The sequence below is a fragment of the Castor canadensis genome, chromosome 11 (assembly GCF_047511655.1).
Source record: "Castor canadensis chromosome 11, mCasCan1.hap1v2, whole genome shotgun sequence".
Taxonomy (NCBI): domain Eukaryota; kingdom Metazoa; phylum Chordata; class Mammalia; order Rodentia; family Castoridae; genus Castor; species Castor canadensis.
In genome coordinates, this window is record NC_133396.1 from 1486827 (window position 1) to 1503460 (window position 16634).

General features: G+C 47.3%; 1 protein-coding gene across 1 annotated transcript in view; it reads left to right on the forward strand.

Annotated features, from left to right (window-relative positions):
* Nploc4 (NPL4 homolog, ubiquitin recognition factor) overlaps positions 1–14025 on the forward strand; it is a 55470-nt gene extending 41445 nt beyond the window's left edge. Inside the window, exons 13-17 of the mRNA XM_020187881.2 lie at positions 1811–1882; positions 5226–5321; positions 7236–7352; positions 8770–8872; positions 11630–14025. Coding sequence (XP_020043470.1) covers positions 1811–1882; positions 5226–5321; positions 7236–7352; positions 8770–8872; positions 11630–11787 — 546 coding nt within the window. The 3' untranslated portion in view covers positions 11788–14025. The remainder of the gene's footprint in view (positions 1–1810; positions 1883–5225; positions 5322–7235; positions 7353–8769; positions 8873–11629) is intronic.
* The last annotated feature ends 2609 nt before the right edge of the window (positions 14026–16634 follow it).

Consider the following 16634-nt stretch of genomic DNA (forward strand, 5'->3'; position numbering starts at 1 on the left):
TTGGGTAGTTAAATTGGAACAAGAATAGCATGACACAAAAAAAAAGAGAGAGGGGCATTTAACAAGAAAATCCCCTGGAGGGGAAGATTAAAGTGAACAGGTGCTGGAAAAATGTTTCTGCATATTAGAGCTTAATTAGATTTGAAGATGAATTCCAGATGGGCTAATTATGTGTGAGTTGTTGCAGGTTATTTCTTGTAGGGGCAAGCATGTATTTTTGGAAGTGGTGATTTAGTTAGATTGGCTTTGATTCCTGCCTCCTACCATATCTCCTTCATTATGAAACTGCCTCTTCAGGGACCCAGGAGCCCCTCAGTATACCCACATCTTTGGGACTCCTGTCATAGCCAGCAGAGTCCTGGAACAGGAGGCCATGTGGCTACACGTGGGGAAGAATGAGTGACCCTGTACCCAAGTTGTGTGGATGGTCATCTCAGCCTTAGGGGAGGCAGCCAGAACAGAGTCTGCAGGAATGTGCCATTTGCCAGGATAGGAATGACCTGCTTGGCAGAAAACGGAGTCAAAGTTGATGTTTCCTTGGAGGCTGCCGGTTGGATGTATTTGGACTATTTCCTCTAGGTAAAGGAGGAATCCTTTTTGGCATCTCTCTAGGTGACAGACAGAAAAGGCAGAAGCATACCCATAAACAGAGGCATGTTTCAGATGAGAAATTTTAATGTTTAAACAAGAGACAAGGCCAGTTGGGGCCACTGATGTCCTGGTAGGATGATGGGCTTGGTTTGACTTAGGGACAGATTATGATGACTGTCTTAAAAGACAGCACAGGGGGTTAGGATGGGTAAGGGAGTTGGGGGTAGAGGGGAAGGGGGGAAGGGGGGAGAAATGACCCAAACATTGTATTCACATATGAATTAAAAAAAAAAAAAAGACAGCACAGCTCTCTGATGTTCTCTGAAGGTATGATGGACTGGGAGCAACCTCGTGGCTTTCCTTGGGGACGTATGCTTGGCAACCAGTTCGGGTCTGAGAGCGTAAATAAATGTAAACTTTTATGTAAGGCCCTGTAATTGGAAATTATGGTATATAATTTATATATGGCTCAATGAATGATTTATATAATGTGATGATTTAGATAGAAAATATGACCCCTCTTGTAGAATCTTTAATGAAAAGCGTTCAGTCCTTATGAATTTATTTCCAGAGCTCTGTTTGAACTCAGCATGTCTGACATAAATCAGACCTAATTGTCATTTTATGATTAATGAACATATGCTGGCCATTTTTCCCCATAATTAAACTTTATGTTCTGTGCATCTGACAAAGCAAAACAAGTTTAGACTTTGACAGATTGGTGGCAGGGGTTTTCCATGTCTGCGTACTTGTGTGTGTGTGTGTGTGTGTGTGTGTGTGTACTCATTTGTGCGTATTTTTGTTTTGTTCGTGTACAAGTACTAAGTTTCCATACAAGGTTTTCTGAAGTGTAAGGTTTTTCTTTTAAGAGTTAGCATTGAGAGCAGTAGGCGTGGCTCAAGTAGTAGAGCGTGAAACCCTGAGTTCAAGACCCAGTTCCATAAAAAAAATTTTTTTGAGCATTCAGACTGTGAGACTTGGGGTGATTATTGTTGAGAATAAAAGGGCTTAGGCCCAGCCTGAGGGGAGCATGAGCCCTGCTGCTTTTGTCTCAGCCATCCTTGCTGGCAGGCTGTGCTGTATGGAGCAGGGGCTCTCCCTGCCGGGATGTCCCAGTTACCAGGAGTGTGGCTGTTCCTTTAAAAGGTGAGATAAATGTGTGAATGGGATACTATGTCGCTGGTCACCTTCGCTCAATAGCCATTCACGTTTGTTTCAGGATATTGACAAGTTTGGCAACGAAATCACCCAGCTGGCCCGCCCCCTGCCTGTGGAGTATCTGATCATAGACGTAAGTGTTCCCCCATGCTCAAACCACCGGGAGGTCAGAACTGCTGAGTGATGAAGGGTGGAGTTGCAACCTCTGTCCTGCACAGTGCTGGGTGATAATTGTTGAATCATTAAGTCCAAAGTGTGTATTCCCAGAAAGTTCACAATGTTAGGACTTTTTCTTTCAATTTCAGGTTTTTGTATCCTTGAAAACAACCTAGGGGACAACTTTCCCCATATTAATGTATAAAGGAGCAATCTCTCTCCACATGCTGTGCTTGACTCGTGGCCTCCTGCTTCCCAGCATGTGCAGGTGCTGCCCTGGTTAGAGCATGGCTGCCACAGCCATAGTGGTCCTGGGACCACTCCATCCAAGAGGGTCCTGGGGATCACTGACACACCTGTAACTCAGTGTCCTTGAGTAGGGAGGGTTAAATTGGTCTCCTGGGCAGAGCTCTAGGGGTCAAGAGGAGCTGACTCTGCTGCATCTTCCTTGAGTCTATGCTCTCTTCTGGAGGCATTTGATGGTTACACAGACATGCCCTTGCCATCAACCACAAGACAGTGAATGCCACAGGACAAAGCCTGGCTTTGTAGCAGCTGGGGTATCACTGCCTGCCAGAACTCTGTCCAAAGGGGCAGGAAGTGGCTCATTGCTGCTGTGCCAGGACCTGTTCGGGCTGCATTTGGACTGAGGACAGGCATGTGATTCATGCAGTAAAATACCAATGCATTTGGAGCAGTGGGTTCCCCTGAGCCAAGCCCATTGATGCTCCATTCCAATTGACAGCTCAGGAGAACATATTTATTACCTAGGCTGTAAAGGCATCTGTTTTTTAGACTACCTAGGGTGTAATTAAGATGAAAACAGATTGATGGAACATACACTTAGGAGGAATCGGCATGATTTAGAATCAGCTTCCTAAAGTCTTCTCTCTCTGCAATGGCAATGCCTTCCCACCCTTTTCCTCTACTTCTGTAAAGGAAATAGGTTCTTGCCTTAGCACATCCTTACAACAGTGCTGAGTTGCTGGGAACCATTCTGCCCTGTGACACCCAAGTTCTGTGTCTCTATAGAAGTGGGACCTGGGCGTCCCTTGAGAGCCAGTGCCTAAGGAAGTTATTCAGCTCCTCACCCAGCCCCAAAGACCCCTGGCCTGGGGAAGGGGCAGCTATTTCAGACAGAAAAGTAAGAAAATGTTGTCTGTTCTTTGGACGTATTAGCTGATGGTCCAGCTGATGACTCCAGACAGGCTGAACAGGGAGAAGGTTTAAACACAGGACAAGGAGCTGGACCCCTAGGACAGTCACATGTGGCCATGTGGACTTCGGTTCTGTTGCTCTCCAAGGGCCACTTACAGGGTTAATGCATACCTCTTTTTTTCTTCTGTTCTCTTCTTTTCATCTTCCCCCTTCACTCCCTCCCGCTCTCTTTCTTATTTCCTTTTACAAAAATTTTATTCTATGGTACTGAGGATTGAACCCTAGGTCTTTGTGCAAGTTAGGCAGTTGTACTGCTACTGAGCTACACTCCCACCACTCCACTCCTTTTTAAAAATTTATTTATTTATTTAAATTTTGAGTCAGTCTTGCTAAGTTTCCCAGGCAGGCTTCAAACTTGTAATCTTCCAACTCAGCCTCCTCAGTAGTTTGGATTATAGGCCTGTACTACCACTCCTGGCCAAATAACTCTCTTGAGTTCACTAGTGTACTTCCTGACAAGTATTCTTTTTTTTTTTTTTCATTTTTCTTTTATTATTCATATGTGCATACAAGGCTTGGTTCATTTCTCCCCCCTGCCCCCACCCCCTCCCTTACCACCCACTCCGCTCTCTCCCTCTCCCCCCCCCTCAATACCCAGCAGAAACTATTTTGCCCTTATTTCTAATTTTGTTGTAGAGAGAGTATAATCAATAATAGGAAGGAACAAGGGTTTTTGCTGGTTGAGATAAGGATAGCTATACAGGGCATTGACTCACATTGATTTCCTGTGCATGGGTGTTACCTTCTAGGTTAATTCTTTTTGATCTAACCTTTTCTCTAGTACCTGTTCCCCTTTTCCTATTGGCCTCAGTTGCTTTAAGATATCTGCTTTAGTTTCTCTGCATTAAGGGCAACAAATGCTAGCTAGTTTTTTAGGTGCCTGACAAGTATTCTGCAGTTGCCCTTCCACTCCCACTTCTGCCATCCCAAAAGGAGGAACCTAAGTGGGCCCAGGCTTTTGTCTGCAGTGTGGACATACCCCTACCTTTAAGTCCTGAGTGCAGCTAAGACCGAATGTGTACCAGCCTCACGCTGGGCTCCTTACATGTGTGAGCTGCTGTCATTGTCTCTGTCTTCCAGATGAGCAGAGTGAAGCCAGGTACCACTCTGGCCCAACTCTGAATGCTTGGCCCACAGCTGCACAGGGTTGTCTATAAAGGACCAGCCAGCTGGCTCAGGTCAGGGCCGCTACCGATGTCTTAGCTCATCCTTCAGAGCACTGATGTTGCACAGCTGAATCCAGAACCAGCTTGAGGTCCTTGCTGATGCAGAAAACAGACCAGGACACTTTCATTTTAGAAATAGTCCCGCAGGAGCCAGATAGCTACCCTAAATCTGGAACGGGTGTGACCTGCTGCTAGTGTCACTTGCAGAGGAAAGCTGTGTAGGCCAGAGGTGTCAGTAGCTTACACTGGGGTGTTTCTGTGAGGGGGTGGGCATCTACCAATAGAAATAAAGTCTGTGTTTGTAATGACTCCTGCACATTTACCACTATCTCTGTGGGTTCTGTTGATTACATTTTAGATTTAAAATACCTTCTGCCATTACTAAAGCATATCACAGCCAAATGAAGGACTCCAGTGGAAGCTCTAAGCTCTAGCTCAGTCACTTCTGAGAGAGAATAGCTCATGACTCAGCCCTGCTGGAAAGCCACAGGCTCCATGGAGCAGCCTAGCGGTCACTGTGTTTCTCAGACCCACATTGGTTGACTGTGCACTTGCCCCCAAGCCTAGTGATGTAAATCTCATGCCTCTGAGTTGTCCTCCTGCCTCCTCCATTTTCTTCTTTAGTTCTGTTGGGTTAAATGGGCAAACTGGCCTCTCATTAGTCCATGGTAGAGCAAGAACACTGGCATGAGACTCAGATGGTCTTCATGTGTCAGGTGTGGGTACTTTTAAACACATTCTTCAGTTTGTCTCCCAATATCTGAGTTTTATATTTCCATTTGGGATTGACACTAATATTTAACTACCCTTCAACTTGGAGTTTATAGGCCTCAAAATTGCTGTGCATATAACCTGCCCAGGTGTGCTGGGTCTGCTCGGGTTTGTGTGTCCATACCATCTCAGCAAAGCTTATCACAGTTGTTTTTTGTTCTTTAGATCACGACAACCTTCCCCAAGGATCCAGTTTACACTTTTTCTATTTCACAAAATCCATTTCCTATTGAAAACCGGGAAGTACTAGGTGAGACACAGGTAAGCTCTTTGTTTTAGAAACACAGTTTAAACTTCAGATTATTTATCTAGCATCAGTCTTGTTTTCCCAAAAGGTGCCATGCTTTCACATTCCCCTGATTCACTCTGTGGTAAGCCCTTTGCCATTCTTGTGATGGGGCCCTTTTTAGGATACTGTCGTTGTTTTTGTTTTGTCTTGTTTTTCTTTGGTGGGACTGGGGTTTGAACTCAGGGCTTCCACTCTTGCGAAGCAGGTGCTCTGCCACTTGAGCCACACCTTCAGTCTGTTTTGGGTTTTTTTTTTTGTTGTTTTTTAAGCAGCACTGGGGTTTGAACTCAGGACCTCACACTTACTAAGCAGATGCTCTACCACTTGAGCCACTCCACCAGCTTCAGTCTGTTTTTGATCTGGTTAGTTTGGAGATGGGGTCTTATGAACTATTTGCCCAGGATGGCCTCAAACCGCAATCCTCCCAGTCTCAGCCTCCTAAATAGCTCTAGGGTACCATCGATCACTTGAGTGCCCTTTCCCTGGCCAGGTGATGTTTAACCACAGGGCAAATCTCCTTAAGTTCTCAGGCCTACTGTTTTTTTGTTTTTTTGTGTTTTTTTTTCAATACTGGAGCTTAAACTCAGGGCTTTCACCTTGAGCCACTCCACCAGCCCTGTTTTTTGTGAAGGGTTTTTCAAGATAGGGTCTCATGGAACTATTTGCCCAGGCTGGCTTAGAACCACGATCCTCCTGATCTCTGCCTCCTGAATAGCTAGGATTACAGGCGTGAGCCACTGGTGCCCAGCTCAAGGCCTCCACTATGTTTTGGCAGTACTGGGGTTTGAACTCAGGGCCTCGTGCTTGCTAGGCAGGCACTGTACCACTTGAGCCCCTTCTCCAAGATTAAAGTACACTTTTCTTTTTTGTTTTCCTCAAGCTTACAGACTTGTCAGAAGTTCCATTCAATGGGCTTCTTAATTTTTCCAAAATTTTTTAATCCCTTTGGCTCCTCTACCAACAGCCTTTTTATGTTTGTTTGTTAATTAATACATCTTTTGTGGACCTAAGCAGTGAGATCATCTTGCTTCCCTGTTGGTCTGCCCCACCTCTTGCTGAATTTCCTGGGCTGTGTGGACCCTGTGTAATCTGGCACATCATGTAGCAATAGGCTCATTGCTTATCCTCTTGCCCTGCCCTCCACTTTGACCAGCAGATGAGCCCAGACTCGAATGTGAATTGCTGCCTTATGCACCCCGTCAGAGTGCTCACAACTCTTAGAGCATGATTTGGGACCGGTGTTTAAGAAGATAGCTTGGCTGAGGAATGTCTGTAACGAGGTTTACTTCTGGTGCTATAGCTTGATGGTGAAGCCTTTTCTGATGCTCAGGTTCCTTGCTGCCTGTCTGCCTGCAGACATGGGGTGCTTACTGGGGCACAAAGCCAATTACTGAATGGCTCCTTGAGCTGCACATATTCAGTGTGCAGTGTGGCAGTGACCCTCCCCATTTCTCCTTCTCACTCTTCAATGCCCTCACACAAGAAGGTATCCAGACAGGCCAGATTGATCCCCCTCCCTGACCAAAAGAGCCCTTCCCTTGGCCTACTCTGCATCTGGAGATGAAGGGGCGTTTTCTGTCTGTCTGACCATCTCAGATCTAGGTCAGCATATACACCTGCTTTCTCACATATCTTAATCAATTAAATGTGCTCAAGGTTCCCCCAGGCAGCTGGGGTTTGGGAGGAGTTCAATGCTTACCCTGTGGCTATTTGCACCTCTTCCCCTGGGTCCTCTCAGTGGTTATAGAAAGAAAAGCTGAGAGAGATCTGTCTTCATTAAATACGTTTATGTTTTTTGGGAGGGAACTCTCCTTCTGGGTGTGAAACTGGAGAATTATGATGGAATATTTGTGTTTTTTCCTTGTCTCCTGCCCCATTTTCTTCAGGACTTCCATAGTTTGGCCACCTATTTGTCCCAGAATACCTCATCTGTGTTCTTGGATACCATCTCAGATTTCCACCTCCTGTTGTTTCTGGTCACCAATGAAGTCATGCCTCTGCAGGTATGGCCACTTCTTGTCTTACCTTCTTTCCTTTAACCAGAGTATGGTGGGAAGCTGAGCCTGTGGTTGGCAAGATGAATGTTTTCACCTTTATCCTACATGGAGAACAGTTACCTTGGTTGTAATCACCTGGAGAACAGAGATGCATGAGCTGTATCCTATAGCCTAGAGTCTCAGGGATCTCACAGTTCAATCTATATCCCAGCGGTTTTGGAATCAAAACTATCTCCTCTCTTCCTAAGCCAAGGATGGTTCATACCTTGGTCCAGAAGGCTTGGCCAGCTTCCATGCTCCATGTGTACAGATGCACAGTTGGCATTTTTAAGACACATTATGGGGGAAGGTGAGGGTAAGTTCTTGGCAGGCAGCAGGTGCTCTGTGCAGGGCAGGGTGGCAGTACAATGGGTCCCACCAGGAAGCTTCTGTATGTACTGTGACATAGGTATCCTCCTGTGGCCTTTTGTTCTTTGCCTGAGCCCCACAGAAACACAAGATAGAGGAACAAGTTTTTTTGCTAATGCTAACTCAGTGTCTTTCCCTAAAGGTGAGAGAACAGAGCTCTCCCTGCCCAGGGCTTTTCTTGTTTTAGCAGCCTATAGCTGGTCTTTTGTTCTGCTTGGTTTATCTTGTGTCTGTTTTGTCCCCACTAAGTATCATCCACTCATGATACTTGACATCAGAAACTCAGAAACTCTGTGGCTCAGCCCAGGAAACTGCACCTCCTAATCTCTGGGTCAGCCCTGTCATCCTAGGAGCAGGTGACAGGGTGGTTGGGGTGTGGTCTCCATCAGGGCCACCTTGCTAGTCAATGTTTTACCTGTTAGAAAACATTTTCTGGAGGTACTGAGAGCCCTTGAAGACTTTATCAGTCTCACTATAGAAACTTAATTCTTTGCATGTTCACCCTGGAGGCCTAGGATAAAATGTGGAGAAAGAAAGAGTTAGAACATAAAGTGAGAGGGAGGAGGATGGGTTCCTGTGCATTTGTTTCTGTCTTAGACCCAGCAACATGGGTTTCTGTCCTCTAGACTATTGAGCCCACTGTCGGCCATTGGCAGAGCGAGGTACAGATGCCCACTTGGGAGTATTTGCATGTAACTTAAATTTTAGCTCATTTTTAGGCCTACCCTCTGGCATAATGTGTTTTATAGTGAAAGACTCTTAGAGTTTTTGAGAGAAGTTCTCACTGTGTACCTCACACTGGCATGGAACTTGCTATATAGTCCAGGCTGGGCTTGAATTCATGCTCCTCTGCCTCCCCAGTGCTGGATGACAAACATGTGCCACCACACATTGGGTAAGATTTTTAAAATTTCCCCTGAAACAGGTTTTGATGTTCAAGAAGAAGAAACCTGTTAACAAGAGTCTTTTCCTCTTAGGCAGAACAAGGTAGAACCTTCCTTTTGGTTTCTTGCAGGACAGCATCAGCCTGCTGCTAGAAGCTGTAAGGACTAGAAATGAGGAGCTGGCACAGACGTGGAAGAAGTCTGAGCAGTGGGCCACCATCGAGCAGCTCTGCAGTAAGTATCCTGTCCCCCAAGGGCCACAGCCAGAAAGCAGAACATGTAGTCCTTCATGCCATGGACTTCTGACTTGGTTGCATCCTGGGGATGCTGCGGTGAAGAGGCAATCATAGACTGGATCTTCTTGTGGGCCCATGACCAAAGTCACTATTGTGGTCATGTAGCCATGGTCACATGCTGTCCAGGCCATAGATCCTAGTGTGCACAGCTCTGTGAACTGCATAGGTGTATATCTGTATATACACATACACCCGTCTTCACACACCCTAAAGCTCAATCTAAAAAGTATCTGCTTGAACACATAGCATGTGTTTGCCATCTCCATGAAACACTTGGCACCATCTCTCATACTTTGAAGCCTAAAAAAAAAAACCTAATTCACATAGCAGCAAGTAACAGGGTCTAGACCTGTCACCTGCAACAGCTTGTGCCTGAGAGCTCCTTGAGTTCATCTGGACTCACTCTGCTAAAAAATTTTAGTGTGTGATTGTCTGGTCCTGTGTATAGAACTGTCAGTGCAAACTAAGAGAGTTGTTTATAAAACCATAGCAAAACACAAGACATGAGAAACAGATTGAGTGACTTAGGTAAGAGCTCTCTTCTGAAGCTGCCAAGATCCCAGAGAACTGATAAGTGGGAAGCCATGTCACTTTTCTGAGCTGGATCAGTCAGTTTATCTGTAAGGTATCAGTCTTCCCCACAAAACCCCCTATAGACTACTTTTTTCATAAAAATTAGTAAGTTCTAACATCTATGTAGAAATGCAGAGGATCTCTAACGGACAGGACAGTCTTGAGAGACAAGATAGAAGTTAGAGAACTTACTCTGCTTGACTTCAAAGCTGTACCACTTCAGTAATCAAGAAAGTATGGTTTTGGGTAGAGGACAAATAGCCTAATGGGTCAGATAGTCAAGGGTTGATGACAAAGGCACCAGAGCAGTGAGCCCAGGAAAGGATGTAGAGTGTCCTGAGACAGCTAGGTTCCATGTGGTCAAACAGACCTGGAACATGACAGGTCTGTGTCATTCATGGAGACCAGCTCAGGATAGGCTTGGTCCTAAAGATAAGGCCTAACCCACAGAGCATTTATTTGTAATTGAATATCTTCAGTACCTTGGGCTAGGGAAGGTTCTTTTAGATAGGATTCAGGATTTCAGTGTAGGACACAGAAAAACACTGGCTTAAAAAATTCGTAATTGAGCTGGTGTGGTGGTACACACCTGTAATTCCAGCACTCAAGAGGTGGAAGCAGGAGGATCCCAAGTTCAGGGCCACCCTGTGCTACATAGTGAGACCCTGTCTCAAAAATCTAAGGACTGGGGGTGTAGCTCAGTCTGTGGTATAATGCTTGCCTAGCATGTGCAAGGTCCTAGGTTTGATCCTAGTACCACTGGAAGAAAATTGGTAAATTGGATTTTATTAAAATGAAACACTTGGCTGGCAGAGTGACCCAAGTGGTAGAGTACCTGCCTAGCAAGTGTGAGGCCCTGAGTTCAAACCCCAGTACCACCCAAAAAATGTACAATAAAAAATGAAACACTTATGTTCATCGAAGGTCACTATTAGCAACTTGAAAAGGCACAGACAGGAAGACAGTATTTGCAGTGTATACATTCTGTTCCTATCCAGAACAGAATTCTATATATCAACAATAATCAAACAGAAAGAGCTTAAGTAAAAACTGGGCAAAGAACTTAGACATTTGACAAAAGAAGATACAGAAATGGTTAGTATCATTAGTCATCGGTGAATTGCAAGTCAAATTTTATATCAGTACACATTCATCCAAAATGGCTAAAATGAAAACATTTGACAATATCAAGTGCTAATGAGGATGTAGAGTAGATAGAACTCATATCCTGCTGGTGGGATGCTGTACTACTTTTCTCATCACTGTGAGAAAATACTTGTCAGAAACCATCTAAGAGAGGAAGGATTTATTTGGCCTCACAGTTGCAGAAGTTTCAGTGCATGGTTGCTTGGCTCCATGTGCTTTGACAAAACATCCTGGCAGTCATAGTGTGTGGAGATGTAGGCTGTTCAACTTGCCCTGGGCAGGAAGCAGAGCAAAGCAGTAACAGGAAGAGGTCAGGGCAAGGTACAGCCTCCAAGGACACACTTCCAGTGACTACTTCCAACCAGGCCCCATCTTCCACAGTTGCACCACCTCCCAATAATCTATTCAAATTTTAGATCCATCTCAATGCATTAAACCATGTTTAGATCCGAATCCTAATGATCATCTCTAGAAACACCCCCACAGACACACCCGGAGGTGTGCCTTACAATCTCCTAGGTGCTTCTTAACCCACTCAAGTTGACAATCAAATTAACCATCACAGATGCAAAAATGGTACACCACCATGAGAGGTGGGTTGAGTTTCTTAGGAAGCTCAACATATGTTTGCCCTGTGATCCAGCAGTGAGAAATCAAAACACAGATCCACAAAAAGATTATTCAAGAGTGCTATGACAGCTTTGTCTGGAACCACCCAGACATCCATCAGCAGGGGCGTGACGATACTCACATGGAGAGTACTCAGCAACAAAAGGGAAATGCACATGCAGGTGCAAAGCAGGGCAGGCATTTACTAACCAAGGTCCTCACAGTTGATACAGGCAGCACTTTTGGCATGAGCAGTGGGGTTCTTGAGCCGCCCCTGCCTGTGCCTGTGCCATAGAGCTCTCAGGCAGGGTGATGCATCCTTTCTGTACAGACATAATGAGTGCGTGGTTTTCTTTCCACCCTGCAGGCACTGTTGGTGTGCAGCTCCCTGGCCTCCATGAGTATGGAGCTGTCGGGGGTTCTGCACACGCTGCCACCGCTGCCATGTGGGCCTGTCAGCACTGCACCTTCATGAACCAGCCAGGCACAGGCCACTGCGAAATGTGTAGCCTCCCCAGGACCTAGGGCTCCAGCCCTCTGCTGGGTGGAACTTGGCCAGCCCAGTCCTCTCTCAAGCCAGGAGCCCCATGCGTTCCCTGTAAGGCCTGAGGCCCACAGCTCTGAAGGGGCAGGGCTGGCCACCCTGGTGTCTCGGACCTACTGAAGCTTTTTGATGCCAATCCTGGAGAGAAGGAACCCCTGCTGCTGTGCTGGGACTGAACAGAACCTCCCAACTGGAAGCACAGAGTGGCCCCATCCAAGAACACCCCACAAGCCTCACCCAGTTAATAGCCCTCCCACCCCCACTGTGTTGGAAGGACCAGGCACCTCCAAATTATCACCTGAAATGGGGGGTGCAGAGAGGCGTTGCTGCTGCCAACTAGCTTTCTTTTTCCTTCCTTTTGATGCTTTTTGTTCATTGTTCCCCCACCCTGTGTTTTTGGTTGGGAGCTCCTGGCTGCCTCTTGTGTTCTATTGCTTTGGGATGTAGGCCCTGCCTCAAGAGCCACATCCCTCCCATTTGAGGTCTGGTCAGAGCACTGAGGCTAAGCTATGGCCTCCTTGGGTTGACATGCACATTAGTGTGTAGCCTGTTCTCTCACCCAACATCCAGGTGGGATTTTAAAGTCTTTGTTGGTTATAATAACAGTTATCAGTAATTCCTGCCCAGAAAACTTTTATTTATTGTTTTTAAGATAAAACTACACAAAAGGGGAGTGAGAAATTAGTTTCCGCCTCCTTTCCTCCTTCAGTGCAGCCCCTCATGGGTGTTCAGGGAGGTAAGTGAACTGGGGACCACCGTCAGTTCTCTGAAGCAAACCTCAGTGCCTGAGACTTTTCTACCAAGCCACATGGCTGTGGCAGCTGGCAACATGGGTGGCTGAGCAGGAGCAGAGTGGTGGCCCTTGCCTGACGGGCAGCCCTTCCAGATAGCCTGGATGGGCCAGCACTGGGGCTCTGGTCCCCTCCCTCCAACACTGGTCCTCTACTCACAGCCTCCCCATATCCTGGCTTTCTGAGACAGGATCAGGTGAGGACCTCATAGGGCCTCTGTAGGGCCTGCACAGTTGATAATGTCTACACAGTGTCAGGTCCAGGCAATCCAGAATAGCATCCCAGTGGTCTCTTGAGTGTCCCCCATAGCTGGGCCGTGGTCCAGCCCTTTCCCAGGCAAGCTGTGGGCATCTTGATGCCTCTTTGCCTTAACGAGAGCTGAATCAGCTGTGCTACACCCTGGGAAAGGTGGACCTAACCGCTGAAAGCTGAAAGACTTGTGTTTCATCCTGCCCCGCCTGTCCTTCGCCCTATGGATGGAGAATGCTTGCTTGTTGGGCTCTTGTGGCAGGGCTGTGGCCATCATTCCAAGGTCTGCCTGCCATAGGATCCCAAGTCAACGCTGGGTAGCTCATCTACTCCTGGGGCACACTGGGTTTGGTCTGGTCATGGCAGGGCTGTCCTGGAGGGAGGGTCAGGAGTGGTGGAAAGCAGCAAACAGTTTTCTGAGCTGTCTGCTAGCATGCCACAGAGAAGGGCTGTCTGGTTTCCCTCCTGACAGCTTCCTTGGCTGGGGCTTTGCCCTCCCGTCTCACCTGGTCCTTAAGATCAACTGTGAGACTGGATGGCCTGGCACTATTGTACCCATTGTTTACTGTGTTTGCAAGGCTATGGTAGCACTGTTGCCCATCCTGGGCAAGTGCAGTACAGTGTAGACTTTTGGAGTCCTTTCCAACATTGTACCACAGCTTCCTCTCCCACTTTCTCTTGTCTTATACACAAAGCTAGTTTCCTTTTCTCCTCAGCCAATATTTTTCTCACTCTGAAATTCTGGCACACACATAATTCACGTCTTTTGTCTTCTAGCTAAAGAAAAAGTGTTGTGATTTTTCTGCTTATGGTTCTGAGTTGCTCTTTGTTCAGTAATGCACTTTATTTTATTGTCCAAAGAGAGTCAAGCTAATGCTACCAGCTTGGGGTGAGCCCTGCTTCACCTCACATCCCCTGTGGACACCTCTCGTGCCACCAGGCACCATGGCCTAGAGAGGGGTGCCTGAGTGCACACCTGCACCAGTGAGCTCAGTGGCTGCCGTGGTCCCCTCCAGGTGAGGTGGGGTCTGGCCCACCTCTGACTGGCCTGCTCCTGGGACATGGGTGCTGCCGCTTCAGCTCTGCTTTGGGCTCACAGGTGTGCATCAGCTGGGTGTGGACTAGCCTTACCTTGATCCCAGCCCTGCAGTGGAACCTAATAAAAGCGCCTGAAGCGACTGCCCTGCTCCCAGTGTTGTTCCTGTGCCCTAAGCTGTTGTCTGCGGGTTTTGTCTGGCATGTGTTCTGTGTGAAGTGGTTTGTTAAGTCCCTCTTCTCCAGGACGTTACTGTCCTATATGTTTGGACTATTTCAGGGTATGACCCAACTTCCCTACCTATCACTTCTCTGCCCGGGCTCCTGGGCAGTGTTCTTCCAGGTTGGTGTCCATGTGGAAGAGAGTAGCCTGGCCTCCCTGAGGTGCTTTTTCTGCCTCTTCCCTTCCCAACAGCCACGTGGCTGCCCCTGGGTCTCTGCATTGTGGACAGGTGCATGTGTCCAAGCAGCAGGTAAAGGACAAAGTCCAGGCAAACCCATGCTGTACAGTGCAATGCGGAGTGAGACCTGGGGACTGATTAGTGCCTTCCCTTTCACTGAACCTTTTTCCTGTAGACAATCAGGATACCTTCACCATAATTCTCTCTATGATACCAGTCTTGAATCAGGGTTCAGTACCATACAAGCCATCTCGCCAGATGACTCACTACTCCCTATGACACTACTACAAGACAAAAACTGAAAACGGGTCTGAAAGTTCCCTGGGGTGAGGCACCTTGGGCCTTGGGGCTACAAAAGGGTAGGAAGAATAGTTAGTTGTCCCCTATCTGCTGAGATGTGAGGCAGCTTTTAGCACCCATGTAGCACAGCACGCCAATGCTTGTACATGCTCAGCCCTGGGGAGGCATGTGCGTGTGCATGCATGAACGTGTGTGAGTGTGCTCAGACTGCTGAACTGCAATGATCCAGCCAGTGCTTAGGGCCTGTGAGGAAAACAGAAAACCCTCCTGTGAAGCCAGGCACCAGTGGATCACACCTCTAATCCTAGCTACTCCGGAGGCTGAGATCCAGAGGATTGTGGTTCAAAGCCAGCCAGCAGGGGCAAAAAGTTCACTAGAACCCTCATTCACCCCCTACCCCATCTCAACCAGTAAGCAGCTAGGGATGGTGGCACACAACTGTCATCCCAGCTAAGGCAGGAAGCATAAGTGAGGAGGACTGAGGTCCAGGCTGCCCTGAGCAAAAAGCAAGACCCTATCTTCAAAGTAACCTGAGCAAAAAGGGCTAGAGGCGTGGCTTGAGCAGCAGAGCAACTGTCTAGCAATCTAGATATCCTGATTTCAAACCCCAGTATGGAAACAAATGAACAAAACCCTCCTAAGAGAGGAACTGGAAGTCCCTAGTGTCCTCCAGAGTGCTACCAGCAATGTGGTATTGGGACATACTCCAACTACCACCCCACCCCCCCAAATCAAATTGTACTGCTTGGACGCAGTACAGTTGGGACTCCTGCACCCTTAGGCCCTCACACAGGTTTGTTTTTTTTAATTTTTATTTTATTCATATGTGTATACAATGGGTCATTTCTCCCCCTTCCCCAACCCCCTCCCTTAACCCCCCCGCCCTCTCCCTCTCCCCCCCTACCCCCTCGCTACCTGGCAGAAACTATTTTGTCCTTATCTCTAATTTTGTTGAAGAGAGAGTATAAGCAATAATAGGAAGGACCAAGATGTTTTTGCTAGTTGAGATAAGGATAGCTATACAGGGAGTTGACATGCATTGATTTCTTTCACACAGGTTTTTTTTTTTTTTGCTGGATGTTTGTGCACAGCCTGCAGTTTCCACCACACTCCATAGTTCCTCTCCATCGGCCTGATGTTAGACTTGTTTATCAACTCACTTTAGTAGTTAGTCCTGAGGGGGTGATGGGGCCTCCCAATTTGGCAGAGATGTACCAATCAGCAGCTTGCTCTGCTGTCCTGCAGGCTCCCAGCTAGGGGTGTGTGCAACTTCCATTCCCTTGACAGAATGTGACTCACCCCAGGTCTCCTGCTTAGAGGATGCTGTTCGTGATCAGAAATCCTTGAGTTACAGTAGGGGGCTGGATGGGAGCCAGGGGCCTACTAGCCCCTGGAGTTTTTGTAGTGGAAAAGAGTGACCCAGAACAAGGCCTGTTCACTTCCCACATGCACTTCCGCCCCTGTATGGCCGCTCTCTAGGACAATCTTGGCCTGCTTTACTCCATATTGGAGCGGGAGGACTGGTGGGAACTGATGTGTTCGCAGGTGACTCAAGGATGGGGACGGTCTCAGAACATTACAAACCAGCTGAGGATGCTTATACACTGTGGGAAATCGTGAGTGATAAGCTTCCAAGAAGGAATGTGTCCTCGTCATTGTGTTTCCCATTCTGTAGCACCCAGTCCCGCAGCATCAAAAGCAGTGTTTGCACCAAGTTACCTTCAGAGTAGCCCTGGATACAGCAAGGGTTACACTCAACCCAAAATCAGAGCAATGGGGACTGGCCCACCTCAGCCTCAGCGTGGGATTAGGACTTTACAATTGGTTGTGTTTTGGCAGGACTAGGCTATGTCCAAGCCCAGGGGACATTATGAGAGTGGCCCCTTCAACATGCCATGCCTGGCTATGCTCCAGACACCTCACTTGTTCCTGGATGTCTGGCTTCCTGAACTTTTCAGGTGCACTTTCTTACCAGAGACAGTCAGTATGTAGCCCAGGCTGGCCCCAAATCATCTATCAGCCTCCTGACTGGCTGGAATTACAGGTGCCCAC